This window comes from Leuresthes tenuis, unplaced genomic scaffold (assembly GCF_036924035.1).
Source record: "Leuresthes tenuis unplaced genomic scaffold, fLeuTen1.0.hap1 SCAF_16, whole genome shotgun sequence".
NCBI classification, from domain to species: Eukaryota; Metazoa; Chordata; class Actinopteri; order Atheriniformes; family Atherinopsidae; genus Leuresthes; species Leuresthes tenuis.
The window spans coordinates 27,310,965-27,336,559 of NW_027325370.1; the positions used below are offsets into that span (position 1 = coordinate 27,310,965).

Sequence of the window (25,595 nt, forward strand, 5' to 3'; positions counted from 1 at the left end):
TTTCTAACCTTCAACACAAGCAATAACACACACTGTCACTGTTGTCAGGACTTATTTATTTCTTATTTCTTGTTCACTTCCCTCAAATATATTTTTCTTTGTAAGTTTCAATATTAAGTTATTTTCTGCTGTGAAATTCTTCATTTTAGATGATTTTCTGCAGACAGCCTAACCGCTGCCCATCTCTTGCTCTTTTTATCATGAATCATAACTGGCCTTTTCATAATTTACCTTTTTAGCTATAACATGTTCCTCCAACTGTTTCTCTGTAGTACCACTTACTTTTCTAGCCTTTTGATGCATCTGCCCCAACTTTTTTTAGATGTTTTTCTTAAGACGAGCAAATATTTTTCATAGAAATAGTACAATATCTCACTTTCAACATTTGACATGCTTTCTATCTTCTATTGTGAATGAAATATTGATTTGTAAGATTTGTAAATTATTGTGTCCTGTTTTCATTTACATTTTAAACAGCGTCCATACGTTTTTGGAAATGGGGTTTTACATTATATTGCATTACTAATTGTGTGTGTATGGATGTTTTCCATAAGGTGACTATTTTTGTCTGTCCCAAGCTTACCCTATTTGTTCACCATTTGAAGGAGCAGGTGGCTCTCGGGTGTCTCTTCTATCAGCTTGGTGTTGTGGCTTGTTCTGATAAAGTCAATAAAAACACAGGCACTTCACAAATCTATGCCAGTGCTTTTACACTTAAAAAGAGTGCACACCACACACACCTCTAACATGCTCTCTATTTACACTTAAAAGTGCACTAGTGTTGCCAAAAATATATACAGCCGGCACACGAGGCACCAAAAACCTTTAATTATATATGATGAATAAGCCTTATTTAACCTCGTTTTTGGGCACCACCTTCAATCGAGGGAAAAAGACAGAATCTTACGATTCTGGTATGTTAAATTAATAATCAATTATTAATTAATAATTTATAAATTCCAGTCTCATATAGTCGCTACTCATGAATTCTCGTTTTGTTGGACTCACACGTACGTTAAGAACACAAACCGGTAGATTTTATATATGTATATATATACATGAACCATTTATTAAAATTACATGACCAAAGACATGAACCTTAAGACAACAGGAATGCTTTGAATATGGATGATTATATAAGAAACACTTGTGAATTGAAAAGAACTAAGGGGAGGGGATGGATGGATACCAGAATAATTCAAATAGTCTTGGTTTGTTATTTGAATTTAAAGGCTAACAGTTTGGGTTAATTTATTATTTTAACAGTGAATTCTCTCGACACCTCTCGAAGTGTAAGAACAGGGCGGATCTTACTGTTCAGTCAACTCCGAACCTCAGGTAAAGCCAGCGGATCCAATGGGGTCTCTCCCAGTTACGTGTCTCGCGGCCTTCGTTGGGGTGGCCTGGACCGGTCGCTTTCCTGCGCCGGAGGGCTTCTGGTGGCTCAGAAGACGAACAGGGTGGTGTGTAGGAATTCACCGCAAATAATGACAAAATTGTCCAAAGGTCGAGTTAGTTTTAGTTGCTGACCAACTCTGATGAGGTGAATTTAAATTCACCAAAGATTTACAAAAGGTTGACAAGCTTAAAGCTGGCTCTCTTGGTGAGCAAAACTAGGTGATGCAGCAGCAGCAGAGTTTAAAACGTGCTATAGAAAGGAGACAGGATGAAGACGGACCAACAAAAACGCAAAACGTATCTTTCTACTACATTCTTCTCTTTATGTCTTTGTTCGGACCTTTTTCTTCCATCTCATCTTCCTCTCATGCGATTTTCAAAGACTCTCCGCCAGACTCTCCATGTGGCAATGTGGCTCCATAAACTGATTAGTCATTTTCCAAAATAATGACTTCTTCCGTGTCCTTCCACATACGATCATGAAAAAGGTATTAAAATGCAGCTTGTGATATCACTGAGAACATGAAAGAACTTGTACAAAGATATAAAGCACATTTAATACAGTTTCAAGATTCAGCTAAAAAGTGATTCTGGGTGAGATCCTTTTGAGAGGTCCATGCTGCGACTGTCTCTGGCTTGAGTCAGAGTCAGGGCAAACTGTCACCATTGTTTACATTGTCCACTTCTGGTTTTCCCCAATACTCTCCTGAGAGGGTCTGTTGTTTGTTCAGCTTAGTTAGCACTAAGCTATTAATGCATTCACCGAAAATTATGGCACAGGTCTGTGGAAAGAGGGGCTGAGAAACTCCCCCAAAATGCTTTCATAGGCCGGAGGTTGTTGTAAATTTCTCTTCTTTGATGTAGAAATCCCCCATCTGGTATTTCCACACTGACCATCCCCACAAAAGAATGTTGGAGTCATTCAAAGTCTAAAGTTTGTATTAAATTCCACACTTGAGTTCGCTACACCTTTCTCGTCTTTGAGAAGTAAAACCTGATGTCAGAGTTCACTACACTAGTCACGACATAAGAGTATTCATTTATATCCAACTCTGTGGATAAAATATGTCAACATTAAACATACTAAACAGAATTATATTAAATTATTTAGCTCATGTAATTCATTATGGTGTTTATAACAACAACAATAGTCTATTCTAAACCATCAACTTGTATTTTAGACCCAATCCCAACCAGACTGTTCAAGGAGGTTTTCCCCTTAATCGACACTTCCATATTGGATTTGATCAATCTGTCTTTGTTCACAGGACATGTACCTATATGTATGTACCTCGTTGCTATGTACCAGCCAGCAAGTCTGTGTAGCTCTCAGTTTTGTTCATCGTTTATGATATAATTATATGTCATTTTTAGTTTTTATCTAAACATTTTTAGTGATCTGCTTTTTATTTACATTTCATTTACATTTCATTTTATTTATATTTTATTTGTTAATTGGAATTAAACATCCAATTCTGACCGAGCTAAGAAAGCTGTACCGTGGATGCAAAACTGAAGGCAAAGAGGCACAACAGGAGGTGGAGGTACAAGCGTTTGCTGCCCTCAGTGATTATGGGAAATGCTAACTCGCTTGTGCGGAACCAACGGCTGTATGAGAAGAGCAGTTTGATCTGTCTGTCTGAGTCCTGGCTAAACGACAACACACCAGACTCATGTGTGGACATACCCAGCTTCACAGCCGTACGAGCAGATTGAGACCGGCGTACGAGCAGTAAGCGGAAAGGTGGGGGTATTATCCAGTTTTTTAAAATCAGAGATGGGTTAAGCCCCGCAATGTGACCGTTAAGGAGAGGGTATGTTGTCCAGACATTGAACTGCTGTCAGATGGTTTCCGTGCGTTCTGTGCGCCCAGAGAGTTCCCATATACAGTCGTCATCTTTGTTTACATTCCACCGACGGAATGTGATGTAATCCATGACGCCGTTGCTAGACCCGTATCCTGAGGCATTCATTGCAATCACAGGGGATTTCAACCACGTCTCTCTATCCTCCTGCCTGACTGGCTTTGTACAGTATGTGGACTGTCCGACACGTGGAGAAAAGACATTAGATCTGTTCTATGCTAACGTGAAGGAGGCTTACAGGGCAGTGTCTCTTCCACCACTGGGATAGATCTGATCACAGCATGGTCTATCTACAACCCACATACAGACCTTGTGTACAAAGACTTCCTGTTATTACCAGATCTTCCAGGAAGTGGTCACCAGAGGCGAGTGATGCATTGAGGGACTGCTTTGATGTCACAGACTGGGCTGTACTGCTGGAGGAAGAAGAAATGGACGTTGACGTGGACATGGAGGGTCAGCACCATCACTGACTACATTACCTTCTGTAGGAACACTGTGATTCCAGTGAGGACTGTAAGGTACCATCCAAATAATAAACCATGGATCACCAGTGACATCAAAGACCTCCTGAGCCAGAAAAAGAGGGCGTTCCAGACTGGGGATGGAGAAAGGCTTAGGAGTGTACAACATGAGCTTAAAAGACACTGCATCAAGTTAAGGTGGAGTAAATGCAAAAGGGTAGAGAGACAGCTGGAGAACAATAACACCAAGGAGGTGTGGAGGGGCATGAGGAACATCACTGGATACAGACTGAAGAACTCTCAGTCTTTGGAAGGCAATGTGGACAGAGTCAAAACTTTCAACCAATATTACAACAGGTTTGATAGTGTGGCTTTTCCACCTCTGCTGCTGCTCCTTCCACCCCCACCAATTCAGCTGCTTCCTCTGCCCAGCTGTACTTCCACCTCAATGGCAACCCACATCGCCAAGCCTCCTCCTTCGCCTGACTGCGCCTCTGCAGCAACTCTCACCAACAGGCTTCTTCTGTCCAGCTACACCTCCATTTCTGCGGCAGCGTCCACCGCCGGGCCTCCTGAGTCAAGCTACACCTTCACCTCTGCGGCAGCTTCCACCACCAGGCATCCTGAACCCAGCCTTACCTCCACCTCTGCGGCAGCTTCCACCACCAGGCCTACTGAGACCAACTGCACCTCCACCTCTATGACTGCTTCTATCGCCTGGTCTCCTTAGTCCAGCTTAGTCCAGCTGCACCACCACCTCTGCAGCAACTCCCACCACTAGCCCCCCTCTGTCCAGATGCACCCCCACCCCCATCTCTATGATTGATTACCAACATCACTCCTGTCGCAATCCCACCGCTACAACCGCTCCAGGAGCAGTTTACCTTTAAATTTGTCCCTGTTTTTGACATATGAATGTCATTTTAGGAAACTACTACAGGTCAGGAGAGCCACAACAATAATAAATCATATTCTGATATTTTACTGAAGACAAAAATAGCTACACAAACAAAAGATAAATAACTACAACTGAAATAGCACAGTCTCACCAGAATTAATGTACTAAACTATCTCCGTAGAGAACCTCAGACCTCCCCTATTCCAGCCACGTCTTCCAAAGGGACATTGAATTGTTCCCAAGCCAGCCAAGATGTATAATCTGTCCTGTCCCATAGCAACCTCTGCAGATTTCTACCAGAACTTCCTCTCTGCTACACTTCAACTTTCAGCTGATTTTTATTTCATTTTGTTATCTATCTATAACAATCACATATCTGTAATAATGATTTATACTGCAGCAATATAATTTATCTTTGAGGATTAAAAAAAGTTTTATTGAATTAAATTTAATTAAATTAAACTGAATTATAACTGAGTGAGAATTCTCCAGTATCTAGTATCTGCTTTTCGTCTATATTGACATTCCTGAAGGGGAATGCCACTTAGGGACAGCACTCCTGACTTAAAGAGTGCACAATTTCTTGTGTACAGTAAAGATATGTAGCTTTTTATCCATGCAGTAGACTGCTACATAACATTTGGGTTATTTATTCACATTTTACCACTAGCAGCATGCAGTGTCAAAACAAGTAATCATATTTACATTAATGGAACATAGCAAATCAGTTTTCTTTTCTTTGTTTTTTTTCATATAAAAAGCTTTTCCATATGCGACATGGAGACAGGATTGATCAGGACCTGCTCGTGATTGACAATCAGTGCTTTTCTAACCTTCAACACAAGCAATAACACACACTGTCACTGTTGTCAGGACTTATTTATTTCTTATTTCTTGTTCACTTCCCTCAAATATATTTTTCTTTGTAAGTTTCAATATTAAGTTATTTTCTGCTGTGAAATTCTTCATTTTAGATGATTTTCTGCAGACAGCCTAACCGCTGCCCATCTCTTGCTCTTTTTATCATGAATCATAACTGGCCTTTTCATAATTTACCTTTTTAGCTATAACATGTTCCTCCAACTGTTTCTCTGTAGTACCACTTACTTTTCTAGCCTTTTGATGCATCTGCCCCAACTTTTTTTAGATGTTTTTCTTAAGACGAGCAAATATTTTTCATAGAAATAGTACAATATCTCACTTTCAACATTTGACATGCTTTCTATCTTCTATTGTGAATGAAATATTGATTTGTAAGATTTGTAAATTATTGTGTCCTGTTTTCATTTACATTTTAAACAGCGTCCATACGTTTTTGGAAATGGGGTTTTACATTATATTGCATTACTAATTGTGTGTGTATGGATGTTTTCCATAAGGTGACTATTTTTGTCTGTCCCAAGCTTACCCTATTTGTTCACCATTTGAAGGAGCAGGTGGCTCTCGGGTGTCTCTTCTATCAGCTTGGTGTTGTGGCTTGTTCTGATAAAGTCAATAAAAACACAGGCACTTCACAAATCTATGCCAGTGCTTTTACACTTAAAAAGAGTGCACACCACACACACCTCTAACATGCTCTCTATTTACACTTAAAAGTGCACTAGTGTCGCCAAAAATATATACAGCCGGCACACGAGGCACCAAAAACCTTTAATTATATATGATGAATAAGCCTTATTTAACCTCGTTTTTGGGCACCACCTTCAATCGAGGGAAAAAGACAGAATCTTACGATTCTGGTATGTTAAATTAATAATCAATTATTAATTAATAATTTATAAATTCCAGTCTCATATAGTCGCTACTCATGAATTCTCGTTTTGTTGGACTCACACGTACGTTAAGAACACAAACCGGTAGATTTTATATATGTATATATATACATGAACCATTTATTAAAATTACATGACCAAAGACATGAACCTTAAGACAACAGGAATGCTTTGAATATGGATGATTATATAAGAAACACTTGTGAATTGAAAAGAACTAAGGGGAGGGGATGGATGGATACCAGAATAATTCAAATAGTCTTGGTTTGTTATTTGAATTTAAAGGCTAACAGTTTGGGTTAATTTATTATTTTAACAGTGAATTCTCTCGACACCTCTCGAAGTGTAAGAACAGGGCGGATCTTACTGTTCAGTCAACTCCGAACCTCAGGTAAAGCCAGCGGATCCAATGGGGTCTCTCCCAGTTACGTGTCTCGCGGCCTTCGTTGGGGTGGCCTGGACCGGTCGCTTTCCTGCGCCGGAGGGCTTCTGGTGGCTCAGAAGACGAACAGGGTGGTGTGTAGGAATTCACCGCAAATAATGACAAAATTGTCCAAAGGTCGAGTTAGTTTTAGTTGCTGACCAACTCTGATGAGGTGAATTTAAATTCACCAAAGATTTACAAAAGGTTGACAAGCTTAAAGCTGGCTCTCTTGGTGAGCAAAACTAGGTGATGCAGCAGCAGCAGAGTTTAAAACGTGCTATAGAAAGGAGACAGGATGAAGACGGACCAACAAAAACGCAAAACGTATCTTTCTACTACATTCTTCTCTTTATGTCTTTGTTCGGACCTTTTTCTTCCATCTCATCTTCCTCTCATGCGATTTTCAAAGACTCTCCGCCAGACTCTCCATGTGGCAATGTGGCTCCATAAACTGATTAGTCATTTTCCAAAATAATGACTTCTTCCGTGTCCTTCCACATACGATCATGAAAAAGGTATTAAAATGCAGCTTGTGATATCACTGAGAACATGAAAGAACTTGTACAAAGATATAAAGCACATTTAATACAGTTTCAAGATTCAGCTAAAAAGTGATTCTGGGTGAGATCCTTTTGAGAGGTCCATGCTGCGACTGTCTCTGGCTTGAGTCAGAGTCAGGGCAAACTGTCACCATTGTTTACATTGTCCACTTCTGGTTTTCCCCAATACTCTCCTGAGAGGGTCTGTTGTTTGTTCAGCTTAGTTAGCACTAAGCTATTAATGCATTCACCGAAAATTATGGCACAGGTCTGTGGAAAGAGGGGCTGAGAAACTCCCCCAAAATGCTTTCATAGGCCGGAGGTTGTTGTAAATTTCTCTTCTTTGATGTAGAAATCCCCCATCTGGTATTTCCACACTGACCATCCCCACAAAAGAATGTTGGAGTCATTCAAAGTCTAAAGTTTGTATTAAATTCCACACTTGAGTTCGCTACACCTTTCTCGTCTTTGAGAAGTAAAACCTGATGTCAGAGTTCACTACACTAGTCACGACATAAGAGTATTCATTTATATCCAACTCTGTGGATAAAATATGTCAACATTAAACATACTAAACAGAATTATATTAAATTATTTAGCTCATGTAATTCATTATGGTGTTTATAACAACAACAATAGTCTATTCTAAACCATCAACTTGTATTTTAGACCCAATCCCAACCAGACTGTTCAAGGAGGTTTTCCCCTTAATCGACACTTCCATATTGGATTTGATCAATCTGTCTTTGTTCACAGGACATGTACCTATATGTATGTACCTCGTTGCTATGTACCAGCCAGCAAGTCTGTGTAGCTCTCAGTTTTGTTCATCGTTTATGATATAATTATATGTCATTTTTAGTTTTTATCTAAACATTTTTAGTGATCTGCTTTTTATTTACATTTCATTTACATTTCATTTTATTTATATTTTATTTGTTAATTGGAATTAAACATCCAATTCTGACCGAGCTAAGAAAGCTGTACCGTGGATGCAAAACTGAAGGCAAAGAGGCACAACAGGAGGTGGAGGTACAAGCGTTTGCTGCCCTCAGTGATTATGGGAAATGCTAACTCGCTTGTGCGGAACCAACGGCTGTATGAGAAGAGCAGTTTGATCTGTCTGTCTGAGTCCTGGCTAAACGACAACACACCAGACTCATGTGTGGACATACCCAGCTTCACAGCCGTACGAGCAGATTGAGACCGGCGTACGAGCAGTAAGCGGAAAGGTGGGGGTATTATCCAGTTTTTTAAAATCAGAGATGGGTTAAGCCCCGCAATGTGACCGTTAAGGAGAGGGTATGTTGTCCAGACATTGAACTGCTGTCAGATGGTTTCCGTGCGTTCTGTGCGCCCAGAGAGTTCCCATATACAGTCGTCATCTTTGTTTACATTCCACCGACGGAATGTGATGTAATCCATGACGCCGTTGCTAGACCCGTATCCTGAGGCATTCATTGCAATCACAGGGGATTTCAACCACGTCTCTCTATCCTCCTGCCTGACTGGCTTTGTACAGTATGTGGACTGTCCGACACGTGGAGAAAAGACATTAGATCTGTTCTATGCTAACGTGAAGGAGGCTTACAGGGCAGTGTCTCTTCCACCACTGGGATAGATCTGATCACAGCATGGTCTATCTACAACCCACATACAGACCTTGTGTACAAAGACTTCCTGTTATTACCAGATCTTCCAGGAAGTGGTCACCAGAGGCGAGTGATGCATTGAGGGACTGCTTTGATGTCACAGACTGGGCTGTACTACTGGAGGAAGAAGAAATGGACGTTGACATGGACATGGAGGGTCAGCACCATCACTGACTACATTACCTTCTGTAGGAACACTGTGATTCCAGTGAGGACTGTAAGGTACCATCCAAATAATAAACCATGGATCACCAGTGACATCAAAGACCTCCTGAGCCAGAAAAAGAGGGCGTTCCAGACTGGGGATGGAGAAAGGCTTAGGAGTGTACAACATGAGCTTAAAAGACACTGCATCAAGTTAAGGTGGAGTAAATGCAAAAGGGTAGAGAGACAGCTGGAGAACAATAACACCAAGGAGGTGTGGAGGGGCATGAGGAACATCACTGGATACAGACTGAAGAACTCTCAGTCTTTGGAAGGCAATGTGGACAGAGTCAAAACTTTCAACCAATATTACAACAGGTTTGATAGTGTGGCTTTTCCACCTCTGCTGCTGCTCCTTCCACCCCCACCAATTCAGCTGCTTCCTCTGCCCAGCTGTACTTCCACCTCAATGGCAACCCACATCGCCAAGCCTCCTCCTTCGCCTGACTGCGCCTCTGCAGCAACTCTCACCAACAGGCTTCTTCTGTCCAGCTACACCTCCATTTCTGCGGCAGCGTCCACCGCCGGGCCTCCTGAGTCAAGCTACACCTTCACCTCTGCGGCAGCTTCCACCACCAGGCATCCTGAACCCAGCCTTACCTCCACCTCTGCGGCAGCTTCCACCACCAGGCCTACTGAGACCAACTGCACCTCCACCTCTATGACTGCTTCTATCGCCTGGTCTCCTTAGTCCAGCTTAGTCCAGCTGCACCACCACCTCTGCAGCAACTCCCACCACTAGCCCCCCTCTGTCCAGATGCACCCCCACCCCCATCTCTATGATTGATTACCAACATCACTCCTGTCGCAATCCCACCGCTACAACCGCTCCAGGAGCAGTTTACCTTTAAATTTGTCCCTGTTTTTGACATATGAATGTCATTTTAGGAAACTACTACAGGTCAGGAGAGCCACAACAATAATAAATCATATTCTGATATTTTACTGAAGACAAAAATAGCTACACAAACAAAAGATAAATAACTACAACTGAAATAGCACAGTCTCACCAGAATTAATGTACTAAACTATCTCCGTAGAGAACCTCAGACCTCCCCTATTCCAGCCACGTCTTCCAAAGGGACATTGAATTGTTCCCAAGCCAGCCAAGATGTATAATCTGTCCTGTCCCATAGCAACCTCTGCAGATTTCTACCAGAACTTCCTCTCTGCTACACTTCAACTTTCAGCTGATTTTTATTTCATTTTGTTATCTATCTATAACAATCACATATCTGTAATAATGATTTATACTGCAGCAATATAATTTATCTTTGAGGATTAAAAAAAGTTTTATTGAATTAAATTTAATTAAATTAAACTGAATTATAACTGAGTGAGAATTCTCCAGTATCTAGTATCTGCTTTTCGTCTATATTGACATTCCTGAAGGGGAATGCCACTTAGGGACAGCACTCCTGACTTAAAGAGTGCACAATTTCTTGTGTACAGTAAAGATATGTAGCTTTTTATCCATGCAGTAGACTGCTACATAACATTTGGGTTATTTATTCACATTTTACCACTAGCAGCATGCAGTGTCAAAACAAGTAATCATATTTACATTAATGGAACATAGCAAATCAGTTTTCTTTTCTTTGTTTTTTTTCATATAAAAAGCTTTTCCATATGCGACATGGAGACAGGATTGATCAGGACCTGCTCGTGATTGACAATCAGTGCTTTTCTAACCTTCAACACAAGCAATAACACACACTGTCACTGTTGTCAGGACTTATTTATTTCTTATTTCTTGTTCACTTCCCTCAAATATATTTTTCTTTGTAAGTTTCAATATTAAGTTATTTTCTGCTGTGAAATTCTTCATTTTAGATGATTTTCTGCAGACAGCCTAACCGCTGCCCATCTCTTGCTCTTTTTATCATGAATCATAACTGGCCTTTTCATAATTTACCTTTTTAGCTATAACATGTTCCTCCAACTGTTTCTCTGTAGTACCACTTACTTTTCTAGCCTTTTGATGCATCTGCCCCAACTTTTTTTAGATGTTTTTCTTAAGACGAGCAAATATTTTTCATAGAAATAGTACAATATCTCACTTTCAACATTTGACATGCTTTCTATCTTCTATTGTGAATGAAATATTGATTTGTAAGATTTGTAAATTATTGTGTCCTGTTTTCATTTACATTTTAAACAGCGTCCATACGTTTTTGGAAATGGGGTTTTACATTATATTGCATTACTAATTGTGTGTGTATGGATGTTTTCCATAAGGTGACTATTTTTGTCTGTCCCAAGCTTACCCTATTTGTTCACCATTTGAAGGAGCAGGTGGCTCTCGGGTGTCTCTTCTATCAGCTTGGTGTTGTGGCTTGTTCTGATAAAGTCAATAAAAACACAGGCACTTCACAAATCTATGCCAGTGCTTTTACACTTAAAAAGAGTGCACACCACACACACCTCTAACATGCTCTCTATTTACACTTAAAAGTGCACTAGTGTCGCCAAAAATATATACAGCCGGCACACGAGGCACCAAAAACCTTTAATTATATATGATGAATAAGCCTTATTTAACCTCGTTTTTGGGCACCACCTTCAATCGAGGGAAAAAGACAGAATCTTACGATTCTGGTATGTTAAATTAATAATCAATTATTAATTAATAATTTATAAATTCCAGTCTCATATAGTCGCTACTCATGAATTCTCGTTTTGTTGGACTCACACGTACGTTAAGAACACAAACCGGTAGATTTTATATATGTATATATATACATGAACCATTTATTAAAATTACATGACCAAAGACATGAACCTTAAGACAACAGGAATGCTTTGAATATGGATGATTATATAAGAAACACTTGTGAATTGAAAAGAACTAAGGGGAGGGGATGGATGGATACCAGAATAATTCAAATAGTCTTGGTTTGTTATTTGAATTTAAAGGCTAACAGTTTGGGTTAATTTATTATTTTAACAGTGAATTCTCTCGACACCTCTCGAAGTGTAAGAACAGGGCGGATCTTACTGTTCAGTCAACTCCGAACCTCAGGTAAAGCCAGCGGATCCAATGGGGTCTCTCCCAGTTACGTGTCTCGCGGCCTTCGTTGGGGTGGCCTGGACCGGTCGCTTTCCTGCGCCGGAGGGCTTCTGGTGGCTCAGAAGACGAACAGGGTGGTGTGTAGGAATTCACCGCAAATAATGACAAAATTGTCCAAAGGTCGAGTTAGTTTTAGTTGCTGACCAACTCTGATGAGGTGAATTTAAATTCACCAAAGATTTACAAAAGGTTGACAAGCTTAAAGCTGGCTCTCTTGGTGAGCAAAACTAGGTGATGCAGCAGCAGCAGAGTTTAAAACGTGCTATAGAAAGGAGACAGGATGAAGACGGACCAACAAAAACGCAAAACGTATCTTTCTACTACATTCTTCTCTTTATGTCTTTGTTCGGACCTTTTTCTTCCATCTCATCTTCCTCTCATGCGATTTTCAAAGACTCTCCGCCAGACTCTCCATGTGGCAATGTGGCTCCATAAACTGATTAGTCATTTTCCAAAATAATGACTTCTTCCGTGTCCTTCCACATACGATCATGAAAAAGGTATTAAAATGCAGCTTGTGATATCACTGAGAACATGAAAGAACTTGTACAAAGATATAAAGCACATTTAATACAGTTTCAAGATTCAGCTAAAAAGTGATTCTGGGTGAGATCCTTTTGAGAGGTCCATGCTGCGACTGTCTCTGGCTTGAGTCAGAGTCAGGGCAAACTGTCACCATTGTTTACATTGTCCACTTCTGGTTTTCCCCAATACTCTCCTGAGAGGGTCTGTTGTTTGTTCAGCTTAGTTAGCACTAAGCTATTAATGCATTCACCGAAAATTATGGCACAGGTCTGTGGAAAGAGGGGCTGAGAAACTCCCCCAAAATGCTTTCATAGGCCGGAGGTTGTTGTAAATTTCTCTTCTTTGATGTAGAAATCCCCCATCTGGTATTTCCACACTGACCATCCCCACAAAAGAATGTTGGAGTCATTCAAAGTCTAAAGTTTGTATTAAATTCCACACTTGAGTTCGCTACACCTTTCTCGTCTTTGAGAAGTAAAACCTGATGTCAGAGTTCACTACACTAGTCACGACATAAGAGTATTCATTTATATCCAACTCTGTGGATAAAATATGTCAACATTAAACATACTAAACAGAATTATATTAAATTATTTAGCTCATGTAATTCATTATGGTGTTTATAACAACAACAATAGTCTATTCTAAACCATCAACTTGTATTTTAGACCCAATCCCAACCAGACTGTTCAAGGAGGTTTTCCCCTTAATCGACACTTCCATATTGGATTTGATCAATCTGTCTTTGTTCACAGGACATGTACCTATATGTATGTACCTCGTTGCTATGTACCAGCCAGCAAGTCTGTGTAGCTCTCAGTTTTGTTCATCGTTTATGATATAATTATATGTCATTTTTAGTTTTTATCTAAACATTTTTAGTGATCTGCTTTTTATTTACATTTCATTTTATTTATATTTTATTTGTTAATTGGAATTAAACATCCAATTCTGACCGAGCTAAGAAAGCTGTACCGTGGATGCAAAACTGAAGGCAAAGAGGCACAACAGGAGGTGGAGGTACAAGCGTTTGCTGCCCTCAGTGATTATGGGAAATGCTAACTCGCTTGTGCGGAACCAACGGCTGTATGAGAAGAGCAGTTTGATCTGTCTGTCTGAGTCCTGGCTAAACGACAACACACCAGACTCATGTGTGGACATACCCAGCTTCACAGCCGTACGAGCAGATTGAGACCGGCGTACGAGCAGTAAGCGGAAAGGTGGGGGTATTATCCAGTTTTTTAAAATCAGAGATGGGTTAAGCCCCGCAATGTGACCGTTAAGGAGAGGGTATGTTGTCCAGACATTGAACTGCTGTCAGATGGTTTCCGTGCGTTCTGTGCGCCCAGAGAGTTCCCATATACAGTCGTCATCTTTGTTTACATTCCACCGACGGAATGTGATGTAATCCATGACGCCGTTGCTAGACCCGTATCCTGAGGCATTCATTGCAATCACAGGGGATTTCAACCACGTCTCTCTATCCTCCTGCCTGACTGGCTTTGTACAGTATGTGGACTGTCCGACACGTGGAGAAAAGACATTAGATCTGTTCTATGCTAACGTGAAGGAGGCTTACAGGGCAGTGTCTCTTCCACCACTGGGATAGATCTGATCACAGCATGGTCTATCTACAACCCACATACAGACCTTGTGTACAAAGACTTCCTGTTATTACCAGATCTTCCAGGAAGTGGTCACCAGAGGCGAGTGATGCATTGAGGGACTGCTTTGATGTCACAGACTGGGCTGTACTGCTGGAGGAAGAAGAAATGGACGTTGACATGGACATGGAGGGTCAGCACCATCACTGACTACATTACCTTCTGTAGGAACACTGTGATTCCAGTGAGGACTGTAAGGTACCATCCAAATAATAAACCATGGATCACCAGTGACATCAAAGACCTCCTGAGCCAGAAAAAGAGGGCGTTCCAGACTGGGGATGGAGAAAGGCTTAGGAGTGTACAACATGAGCTTAAAAGACACTGCATCAAGTTAAGGTGGAGTAAATGCAAAAGGGTAGAGAGACAGCTGGAGAACAATAACACCAAGGAGGTGTGGAGGGGCATGAGGAACATCACTGGATACAGACTGAAGAACTCTCAGTCTTTGGAAGGCAATGTGGACAGAGTCAAAACTTTCAACCAATATTACAACAGGTTTGATAGTGTGGCTTTTCCACCTCTGCTGCTGCTCCTTCCACCCCCACCAATTCAGCTGCTTCCTCTGCCCAGCTGTACTTCCACCTCAATGGCAACCCACATCGCCAAGCCTCCTCCTTCGCCTGACTGCGCCTCTGCAGCAACTCTCACCAACAGGCTTCTTCTGTCCAGCTACACCTCCATTTCTGCGGCAGCGTCCACCGCCGGGCCTCCTGAGTCAAGCTACACCTTCACCTCTGCGGCAGCTTCCACCACCAGGCATCCTGAACCCAGCCTTACCTCCACCTCTGCGGCAGCTTCCACCACCAGGCCTACTGAGACCAACTGCACCTCCACCTCTATGACTGCTTCTATCGCCTGGTCTCCTTAGTCCAGCTGCACCACCACCTCTGCAGCAACTCCCACCACTAGCCCCCCTCTGTCCAGATGCACCCCCACCCCCATCTCTATGATTGATTACCAACATCACTCCTGTCGCAATCCCACCGCTACAACCTGGGCAGCTCCCTCTTTGTCTAACTATAGAGGAGGTTGGAGCTGAACTCAGTAGACTTCAGTCAGGGAGGGCTGCAGGGCCAGATGGAGTCTGTCCAAGGCTTCTGAGGGACTGTGCTGGTCAAATAGCAGTCCCTCTTCAGAAGCTTTTCAATATGAGCCTTCAGATGGAAAAAGTCCCTGTGCTGTGGAAAACTTCTTGTCTCATACCGGTGCCCAAATTAGGGCAACCGCTGGAGCTGAATGACTACAGACCGGTGGCTTTGACATCTCATATCATGAAGCACTGCATACACCCCCTTCAAGAGAGGTGAAGCAGCTGCTGAAGGAGAGAAATGCCGCCTTCAAAACTGGCGACAGGGCTCTTTACAGCACAGCCCGCGCCAACCTGAAGTTAGGCATCAGGAAGGCCAAGGAGGATTTCCGGAGGAGGATTGATGAACACCTTGACAGCAACAACAGCAGGTCGGCATGGATGGTGGTCCACCACCTCACCAACGTCAGACCCGGCAGTAGAGCTGCTGAGGGTGATGCTGCACTGGCAGAAGAACTCAACCTCTTCTTTGCCCGCTTTGAGACTAAACCACCAGGAGCAACCACGTCACCACCAGCAGCCGGGAATGGCCCCACCCTCACAGTGGGGGTGCAAAAGGTGAGGCGCACGCGCACGGGTCAACCCACGGAAAGCAACAGGCAATGATGGCATCTGAGGACGGGTGCTGAAAGACTGTGCAGGATTTTCACCAAGATTTTCAACCTGTCACTGACACAGTCTGCAGTCCCATCCTGCCTGAAGGTGATGAGTCCGCTTACCGAGATGAGGTGCAACAGCTGACAGTGTGGTGTAGAGATAATGCTCCTGAACACATCCAAGACAAAGGAGCTAATCACTGATTTCCGCAGAAAAAAAAAGGACAGTCAGCCCATTTTCATCGGTGGGACCTGTGTGTAAAGAGTCACTGATGTCCGTTTCCTGGGAGTCCACATAGAGGAGAAACTGACCTGGGACAAGAACAACACACAGGTGGTCAAGAAGGCACAGCAAAGACTCCACTACCTGAGAATCCTTAGGAAGAACAATATCAGCCAGAGATTGCTTGTGTCTTTTTACCGCTCCACAATGGAGAGCATCCTCACATACTGTCTCTGTACGTGGTTTGCCAGTTGCACAGTGGCAAAAAGGGAAAGGTCACCAAAATGGCTAAAAAGGTCATTGGGTGTCCTCTACCCACAATGAAGGACCTTCATGGCTCAGGAGAGCCAACACCATCCTGAAGGACTCATTCCACTCGGGAAATTTCCTGTTTGAGCCACTGCTGTCGGGTAGACGGTACAGGACCATCAAAACCTGGACAAATAGATTAAAAGACAGTTTCTTTCTAACTGCTGTCAGAGCCATAAATGCCTCCTCACAGTGAAATGACATATACTGGTTTTCAGGTGACAAGTGCAATATATTGTTTTTAAGACATAGTCATATTATTCAATATTGTTTTTTATTCAGTTTTTACATAGTCATTCTGTCCTTTACTGTCCTTTATAGTTATATTGTCCTTTACTGTCCTTTATAGTTATATTGTTTAAGAATGCCTGCACTGAAAGGCCTGGACCTTAACTTCTGTTGCACTTGTTGCAATGACAATAAATAAAGTCTGAACCTGAATCTGAGGACCTTGGAAAAACTCCTTGTTCGTCGCATGAGATTTCAGGTTGCTGAGGATTTTGACCCCCTCCAGTTTGCCTACCAGAAACACATAGGACTGGAAGATGCGATTCTGTACATGCTGCATCAGGCAAATGCTTATCTGAATGTGTCTGGTTCATATGTGAGAATCGTGTTCTTTGACTTCTCCAGTGCCTTCAACACCATACGGCCTCCCATACTGAAAGACAAGCTTCTAGGTGTGGGTGTGCCCCCCTCCCTGACATCATGGATTATAGACTATCTGACTGCCAGACCATAGCATGTCAGGATGGGAAGATGTATTTCTTGGAATGTTGTACTGGGGCTCCGCAGGGTACTGTTTTGGCTCCTTTTATTTTCACTCTATACACATTGGACTTTTGGTACAACTTGAAGTCCTGCCAAATACAGAAGTATTCTGATGATACTGCTGTTGTGGCATATGTGCAGAGTGGACAGGAGAAGGAGTACAGGGACCTTGTGGAGTCCTTCAATGGCTGGACCAAAATGAACTGTTTGCCCCTGAACACTACCAAGACCAAAGAGTTGGTGGTGGACTTCAGGAGATCTAAAACTACATGCTTGTCAGTCTGCATTGATGGAGGGGAGATAGAGACTTTTCAGACCTGCAAATGCCTGGGGGTGGTACTGGATAATAAACTGGAGTGGTCTGTCAACACAGAAGCAGTGTACAGGAGGAGCCAAAGTTGTCTAGTCTTCCTGAGATTGTTCAGGTCCTTCAATGTCCACAGTGACATGATGTGCATGTTTTATCACACTATCATTGAGAGTATTCTGTTCTATGTTGCTGTCTGCTGGGGGAGTTGCACTACAGACAAAAACTGTAGACGCTTGGACAAACTGGTGAAAAAGGCCAGTTCTGTTGTAGGCAGAAGACTAGACCCTCTCAGTGCTGTGGTGGAGCAACAGATGAGGAAATTATATTCTGTTTTGGTGAGCAATAAACATCCTCTCGACAGCATCCTTGCAGGACAGAGGAGCAGCTGCAGTGAGAGGCTTATCTCACTGTGCTGCAGTACTGAGAGGTTCAGGAGGTCCTTTGTCCCCACAGCCATAAGGCTTTTTAACTCTGACTGATGACATGTTTTTCTCAAATGTATCTATTTATTTATTAATTTATTATTGTTATTATTATTATTATTATTATTGTTGTTGTTATTGTTCTAATATACAATCATTGTAAATATTTAGAAAAATAAATTATTTTGAGCTACTTGACTAATTTTGAATTTCCCCCACCGGGGAATGCACAAGAAATTGTACGATAAATTGAACACACTTACACTGCTAAATCATTTTAAATCAGTAATTTGTACTGAACCTCAACATGGAAAACAAACGAATAAATGATGCAGCTTGTAAATTAAATCAATCTGAGATGAGATTGTGAGAGCGACTATGAAGAGACTGAAATGAGTGACAAAGTTCTGAGGCTGTTCAATTCGGACACTCAAGAAGATGACTTTGATGGTTTCAGTGCACAGGAGGAAGATGAAGAAGGCGATCATTGACTTTTCCTGGTAGGCTACTATCTTTTTTTTCTACCAGCTGTGTTACAGGCATTGTTCAGGAAAAAAGCATTTGCAGTATGTATTTGTTTATGTTGCCATACACATTTAATTAAAAGTTTAAAAATCCTTAGGTATAATTTAGGTGTAACTTTCTGTGTAAATATCTAGTATTACAATGTGGGCATCTGCGGCTTATAATCGGGTGTGGCCTATGCAAGTACAAAATGGATTTTCTTTTTAAATTGAGAAGGTACATCTTATATTCAGATGCTCTCTATAATCCTCCATAGAATTGATGGTATATTCAATTTCTTTTTTATGTCTAAAGTTCTTGAAAAAAAAGTTTCAGCTCAACTTTGTGATCATTTACATGGAAATAATCTGTTTGAAGAGTTTCAGTCAGGATTCAGAGTGCATCATAGCACAGAAACAGCACTGGTGAAAGTTACCAATGATCTCCTCTTAGCCTCTGATAGCAGACTTGTGTCTGTGCTTGTCCTGTTGGATCTCAGTGCTGCATTTGATACGATCGATCACAGCATTCTGTTACAGAGACTTGAACATGTTATTGGGATTAAAGGAACTGCATTAGGCTGGTTTAAGTCATATTTATCTGATAGATTCCAATTTGTTCTTGTAAATGAAGAATCTTCCTCACACGTTGGAGTAAGTCATGGAGTTCCTCAGGGTTCTGTGCTTGGACCGATTCTTTTTACTTTATACATGCTTCCATTAGGTAACATTATTAGACAGCATGGTATAAATTTCCATTGCTATGCTGATGATACTCAGCTGTACTTATCTATGAAACCAGATGAAACCAATAGGTTGGTCAGACTACAAGCATCTCTTAAAGACATAAAGACCTGGATGACTCAGAACTTTCTGCGTCTAAATACAGAAAAAACTGAAGTCGTTATCTTTCAACCTGAGTGCTTCAAGGAGAAATTGTCTAGCTATATAGTTACTCTAAATCAGGGATGCCAAACTCTGGTCCTCAAGGGCCGTTGTCCTGCAGGTTTTAGATATTTCCCTGCTCCAACACACCTGATTCAGATTGATGCCTCATTTGCTGGTTTGTGCAGAATGTGACAATCTTATGAAGAGATCCATTTAATCTGAATCAGGTGCATTGAATCAGGGAAACATCTAAAACTCGCAGGGCAGTGGCCCTCGAGGACCGGAGTTTGACATCCCTGATCTAGATGGTATTTCCTTGGCTTCTAGTACTTCACAGTCACCTTATGCATGCTCAGGATGGCAGATTGGACCAAAGACAAGTTTTGGTGCAATCCATTGGTTTTTTAAATTAGTTTGAATTGGATTATGTCTTTTAAGTGCCTTAAGATGACATTTGTTGTAATTTAGCACTATATGAATAAAACTGAATTTGACAAACAGCATTACACATATATAAAATTGGTTGTGCAGGGTGCCCAGGCTGAATGTTGTGGTGGACACAGGCACCTCTGACCACCCCTTGTTTCTAACCCTTTCCCTCTATGTAATTGTTGATTGTATTTGCTGATACACTCCAATTAAGTCAACTTTAGTCACCTGAGAAGGAATTTATTTTCTGTGTTAACCTTTCAAGTCAATTTTACAAACATTCTAATGATCAAATTTGCATGCACTTCTGGCCACAACTTCCGAGTCTATTTCCTGACCACTTACCTATAGGTCCATGCCTTTACTGAAACACTGAATTGCAGAGCAGATTTTGTGACTGGAACTCCTGAAATCCAAGTCCCAACAAGGAACTCTCAACTGCTCAATCAGAATTACCTGCCCCCTTTTGTATTTAAGACCATACTAGTAAACGGTTTGGACACAAATAGCAACACTCAGCAAACTGGATGTCCGATGAACTTTATTATTCACCTCCAATCATTTATTTATTCTTTAAGTTCAGTTTATCACGTGTCAATATTTTACGGTAAATAATAAGTAGCCGACACTTAATCATTGCAAGTGATAAAGGATATTTTACGTTGACAGAAGTCAGGGCATGACAGTTTTTCAATACAAAGAACAGGTGACTGCTTGCTGAAAACTAAATGCTCAAATCAGTAGTAAGAAGGAAACATTTTTATTAAGTATGTCTCAATGTGCAGACAGTAATCTTGCAAGGACAAAGCATTTTTGTCTTGGCTAGGCAGGCAAACTTCTGAATTAAAATTTGCTTTCTTGAAAATTCTACTTGATGCCTTCTGTGTGTTTCTGAGTGTCCTGGGCTTTAATAACAATTTCCACAGCACCTGGGATCTACATAATGCTTTACAATGTGTTTTTCTTTCACACATTCAACTACACCCACACAAGGCAAGGGAAATGCCATACCAGCTGCTATCATGAGAAACTCAAAGTTCAGGGCAGCCATGGCTGAGTAGTGAGTAGGGCAATCATTTGCAGATTGATCCCCAACCCCTCATGGTATCAATGAGTCCTTGTATAAGACACTAAACCCCTAATTGAAACAACAAAAAGACCATTAATGTCCTGCCATCACCAGGAGATCAAGATTAACTCTGGCCAACCCTGAGGTTACGTCTGCCCTTCACAGAGTGAGGACTCACAAAACCATTGGACCTAGTGGTATTCCAGGACGGGAGATCAGTGCAACTGGCTGACATGTTCACCAATATTTTAAACCTGTCCCTGGCTGCAGCGACAGTACCCACATGCTTTAAGTCCACAACCATTATCCCCATGCCTAAACAATCACCAGTAACCTGACAGAAAGGCTACCACCCCATTGCCCTCACTCCGATCATAATGATCAGTGTTTTGAGAAACTGGTGCTGAATCACATCAAATCCCACATCAAATCCCACATCAAATCCCTCTTCTCTCCCAGCTATATATATAACCCACTATATATACAGTCGTAGGAAAAAGTTTGTACACCCTTTGGAATTTCTCACATTTTTTCTAAATTGGTCATAAATCATGGTCTGATCTCACCAACAATCTCAAGAATAAAGAAGCAGTGTCTGCTTGAAGTAAAACAACCCAAATAATTGTGTGTAATCATATTTTTATTGACCATAAGATGGAATTATTCCATCTTATGGTCGTTGTGTTTGGGGTCGTTGTCCTGTTGCAGGACCCATCCTCTCTAGAGTTTCAGCTTTTTGACTGATTGCTTAAGGTTTTTCTGCAAAATATCTTCATATACTTGAGAATTAATTTTCCCTTCAACTACAACCAGTTGTCCAGGCCCAGAGGCAGTAAAGCACCCCCACACCATGATGCTACCGCTGCCATACTTAACAGTGGGGATGAGGTTTTGGTGATGGTGGGCTGTACAAGCTTTCCTCCATACATGCTGTTGTGTCTTCCCCCCCAAACAATTAAACTTTTGTTTCATCAGTCCACACTATGTTTTTCCAGAAGCACTGAGAAGCATCCAAATGCCTTTTCGCGAACTCTAAATGAGAAGAAATTTTGTTTTTGGACAGCAATGGCTTCCTCTGTGGCCTTCTCCCATGAATCCCATTCTTGTTCAGTGTCTTTCTAATTGTAGATGTGTCAACAGAGAAGTTAGCATGTTCCAGTGATTTCCTCAGGTCTTCAGAGGACACTCTTGGATTCTTCTTTACCTCATTGATGATGGCTCGCTTTGCCCTTGGAGTGATGTTCGCAGGGTGTCCACTCCTTGGCAAAGTAACAACCGTCCCAAACTGTCTCCATTTATGCACTATTTTTCGAACTGGACAGATGAACATCAAGGCTCTTCGAGATGGTTTTGTAACCCTTTTTAGCTTTATATAAGTCAATTATTTAGTGTCTTAAGTCTTCAGACAGCTCCTTGCAAAGATGCAAAGAACATGCCTCTCATCAAAACACACCTTTTAACTGGTTTTCCAGTGGGTTGGGTAGCTTACGACACACCTCAGTGACCGGACTAGAGTCAAATTGCCTAATCATCTAATTAGTCTAATTAGCTCTTGGATGACTCTTAGCTAAGGGTGTACTTATTTATGCCTCCCTGTCCTGTCAATATTTCCATCTTGTGGCCAATAAAAGTATGATAACATGTGATTGTTTGAGTGGTTTTAATTCAAGAAGACACTGTTTGTTCATTCTTGAGATCGTTTTAGTGATCAGACCATGTTTTATGACCAATTTGGGAAGAAATGTGAGAAATTCCAAAGGGGGTACAAACTTTTTCCTATGACTGTATATACAGTGGGTTATATATATATAAATAGAAAAAAATACCATCATTCCCCCCAAGCTGGTCACCAAGCTGTCCTACCTGGGCTTCCCCACAACTTGATTTTAGACTTTCTTACTAAGAGACCCCAGACCATCAAACTGGGTAACCTAACATCGTCCACTTTAATCCTGAGTACAGGTGCCCCTCAATGCTGTTACATGTTTAAACTGTTATTTGTCAAGCAGCAAAAGACAGTTTAAACTCTGGGAAGAAAAAACTGCAGTCTTTGATCAAAGTACAGGATCTGGTCTCTACAAAGCTAATAATGCTAAAAAAAGACTCCAGTAGGTTTTAGAGTCAACTGGATCTCAAGAGATAGTTCAAGCAGATAACTAACTCCAACTCTGTTCCTCAACTCAGTGACATGACAAAATTATAATTATAATTGGGTTACAATGTGATGGATTGAATTGGATTTGTTTATTACTTTTTAAAGTAACTTGACATGACTAACTTTAACTGAGGGCTGCATGTTGGTGTGATGGTAGTTTGAATCTTTGTTGGGGCCTCTGTATGTTCTCCCTCATGACTCTCACTGGATACTTCGGCTCCCTCCCACCACCTTTCAACCAATTGCAGGTAGTATACGCTCTACCCCCATATCAACCCTGATTTGGACTGAAATAGAAAATGGATGGATGAATTGAATTCTTGCAAATTGGGCCAAATATGAAAAGCTGAACAAGTAAAATGTCAATGCAAGGCCGCATTTGAAGAAAGAGCTGAACATTGGTGACCTTCTTGATTTCTAAACCTTACTGGAGGTAACTTCTCACTAAAGCGCTAACAGATTACCTGAGAAATGTAACCTTTCAGACAGTTTGCTCACATTATTTTTGTAGATAAAGTTCAGCTCTCACAACTGACCAAATCATGAGTATCAAAAGTGATGTGTCACTTGCTCTTTTAGAGACTTGTTGAAATGTTTGAAAGTAGTAGTTTTGTCTGAAAATGCAGAAACCAATGAAACAGATTGTTCAGCTCGTCGGTGAGGTGATCAGCCCATCCATCACTGGCTGAGACAGAGCGGGAGCTGCCACACCAGCAGTGTGTTTTCAGTGGAGTCTGCTGAGACTGGCTTGTCTATCCTGCGGTATCCTTTCCCACCAGCGAAAATGGCTGTTGAGGTGACTTTGCTGCGCCTGGCCTCTCTCTCCTGATCTGTGGCCCGTCCTCTTACCCACACATCTGGGTCTTCACTCACTTCATAGATGGAACCATCCTCTGGAATGTGCTCTAGAGAGTCAGGAGAGGTCTTCACGCTCCCCTGCTCAGGCAGGGCTGTCAGCAGCTTCCCGGGAAGCTGGGAGGTGGAGTTAAGGTGATACTGCAGCAGTAGACACTTAGGCTTCCCCTCCCTCATTGGATGAGCTTCTGAATTATTGGGACGACTGCTTCTCTCCAACCTTAGCCCTATTTCATCACCTGCCAAATTAATTCCTCTGCCCTTGTCTTTTCCTCCTCCTTTTCCATCAGCCCCCTCCTCACTGCTGCTGAGGATAGAGTCCTGTCTAAGGAAGTCAGAGGTTAGGCTGCTTGAGGCTGACATAAGGAAGTCTACTGGGCCACAGTGAGCATTCAGACACGTCCTTCCCTTTCCTGAGGAGTACAAAGGTTTTTGTGAATATATCTTGTTTCTCATAGTAACACATTGCAAAAAGTAAAAGATATATGTCAAGAGAAGTAGGATAAATGTCTTTAGCTGTTTTCTAATCAAAACAGCTAATTACAGTCATGTGAAAATTAACAACACCCACTTTCAGTTCTAAGGTTTTAAACAGGACAATATTAAAAGTAATTTGATCCTCACCAAGTCTTAAAATGAGTTAAATATAACATCAGTTGAACATATACTATGTCATTATTTACTGAACAAAAGCTAAGACAAAACGCAAGAGCAGTGTGTGAAAAACCAAGTCTATCCATATAGCTTCCACAAGAATTAAGAGGGTAGGTAGCAACCAGGTTCTGCTGATCAACGCACTGATTAATTGATCATTAGTCAGTGTGAGCACCTCTATATAAATAGAAGTTCTGTCAGTTTGCTGCTCTGCAGCATTCAGGTGTGTGTTAACACGATGCCAAGGAGGAAAGACATCAGCAATGATCTCAGTGAACTAATTGTTGTTTCTCTAAGATCTCTAAGAGCTACATCTCAAGACTCTACAGGACTCTACAGGTAGCATGTTAAATGTTAAAGTTCATGACAGCACAATTAGAAAAAGACTGAACAAGTATGACTTTCTCTCAAAGGTCCAGCAACTGGTCTCCTCAGGGGATGCAACACAGTGGGAAACATTTAGATGTGTTGCTGCTATCAAATACAAGATATGGTCATATTTTTCATGGAATAGTAAGATGTCTCACGTCAAACATTTGACATGTTTTCTGTTTTATTGTTAATAAAATGTTAGTTTATGAGATTAGCAAATGTTTGCATTCAGTTTTTATTTACAATTTACACAATGGCCCAATTTTTGTGAGAATAGTGGTTGTATTTATTGTTCACATCAGGACCACGTGAGCTTTGATAGCTTCAATGCAAACTACCCCAGAGGGGGCAAAATAATTTACAGTATAGATGAAGGAAACATGTCACGGTTAACTTTAAGCCTTTTTGGAAATCAGACAATTTTTACATGCTTAGGTATTCACATTTCTGGAAATTTGACCAGAAAGGTGCTGT

The 25,595-nt window shown here is 41.4% G+C and overlaps 1 protein-coding gene across 1 annotated transcript in view; it reads right to left on the minus strand.

The window, feature by feature from the left end:
* Nucleotides 1–23,038: 23,038 nt before the first annotated feature.
* Nucleotides 23,039–25,595, minus strand: part of LOC140271988 (rho guanine nucleotide exchange factor 10-like protein) — a 68,661-nt gene continuing 66,104 nt past the window's right edge. Inside the window, exon 26 of the mRNA XM_072367288.1 lies at nt 23,039–24,508. Within this exon, the coding sequence (XP_072223389.1) occupies nt 23,919–24,508 (590 nt within the window). The 3' untranslated portion in view covers nt 23,039–23,918. The remainder of the gene's footprint in view (nt 24,509–25,595) is intronic.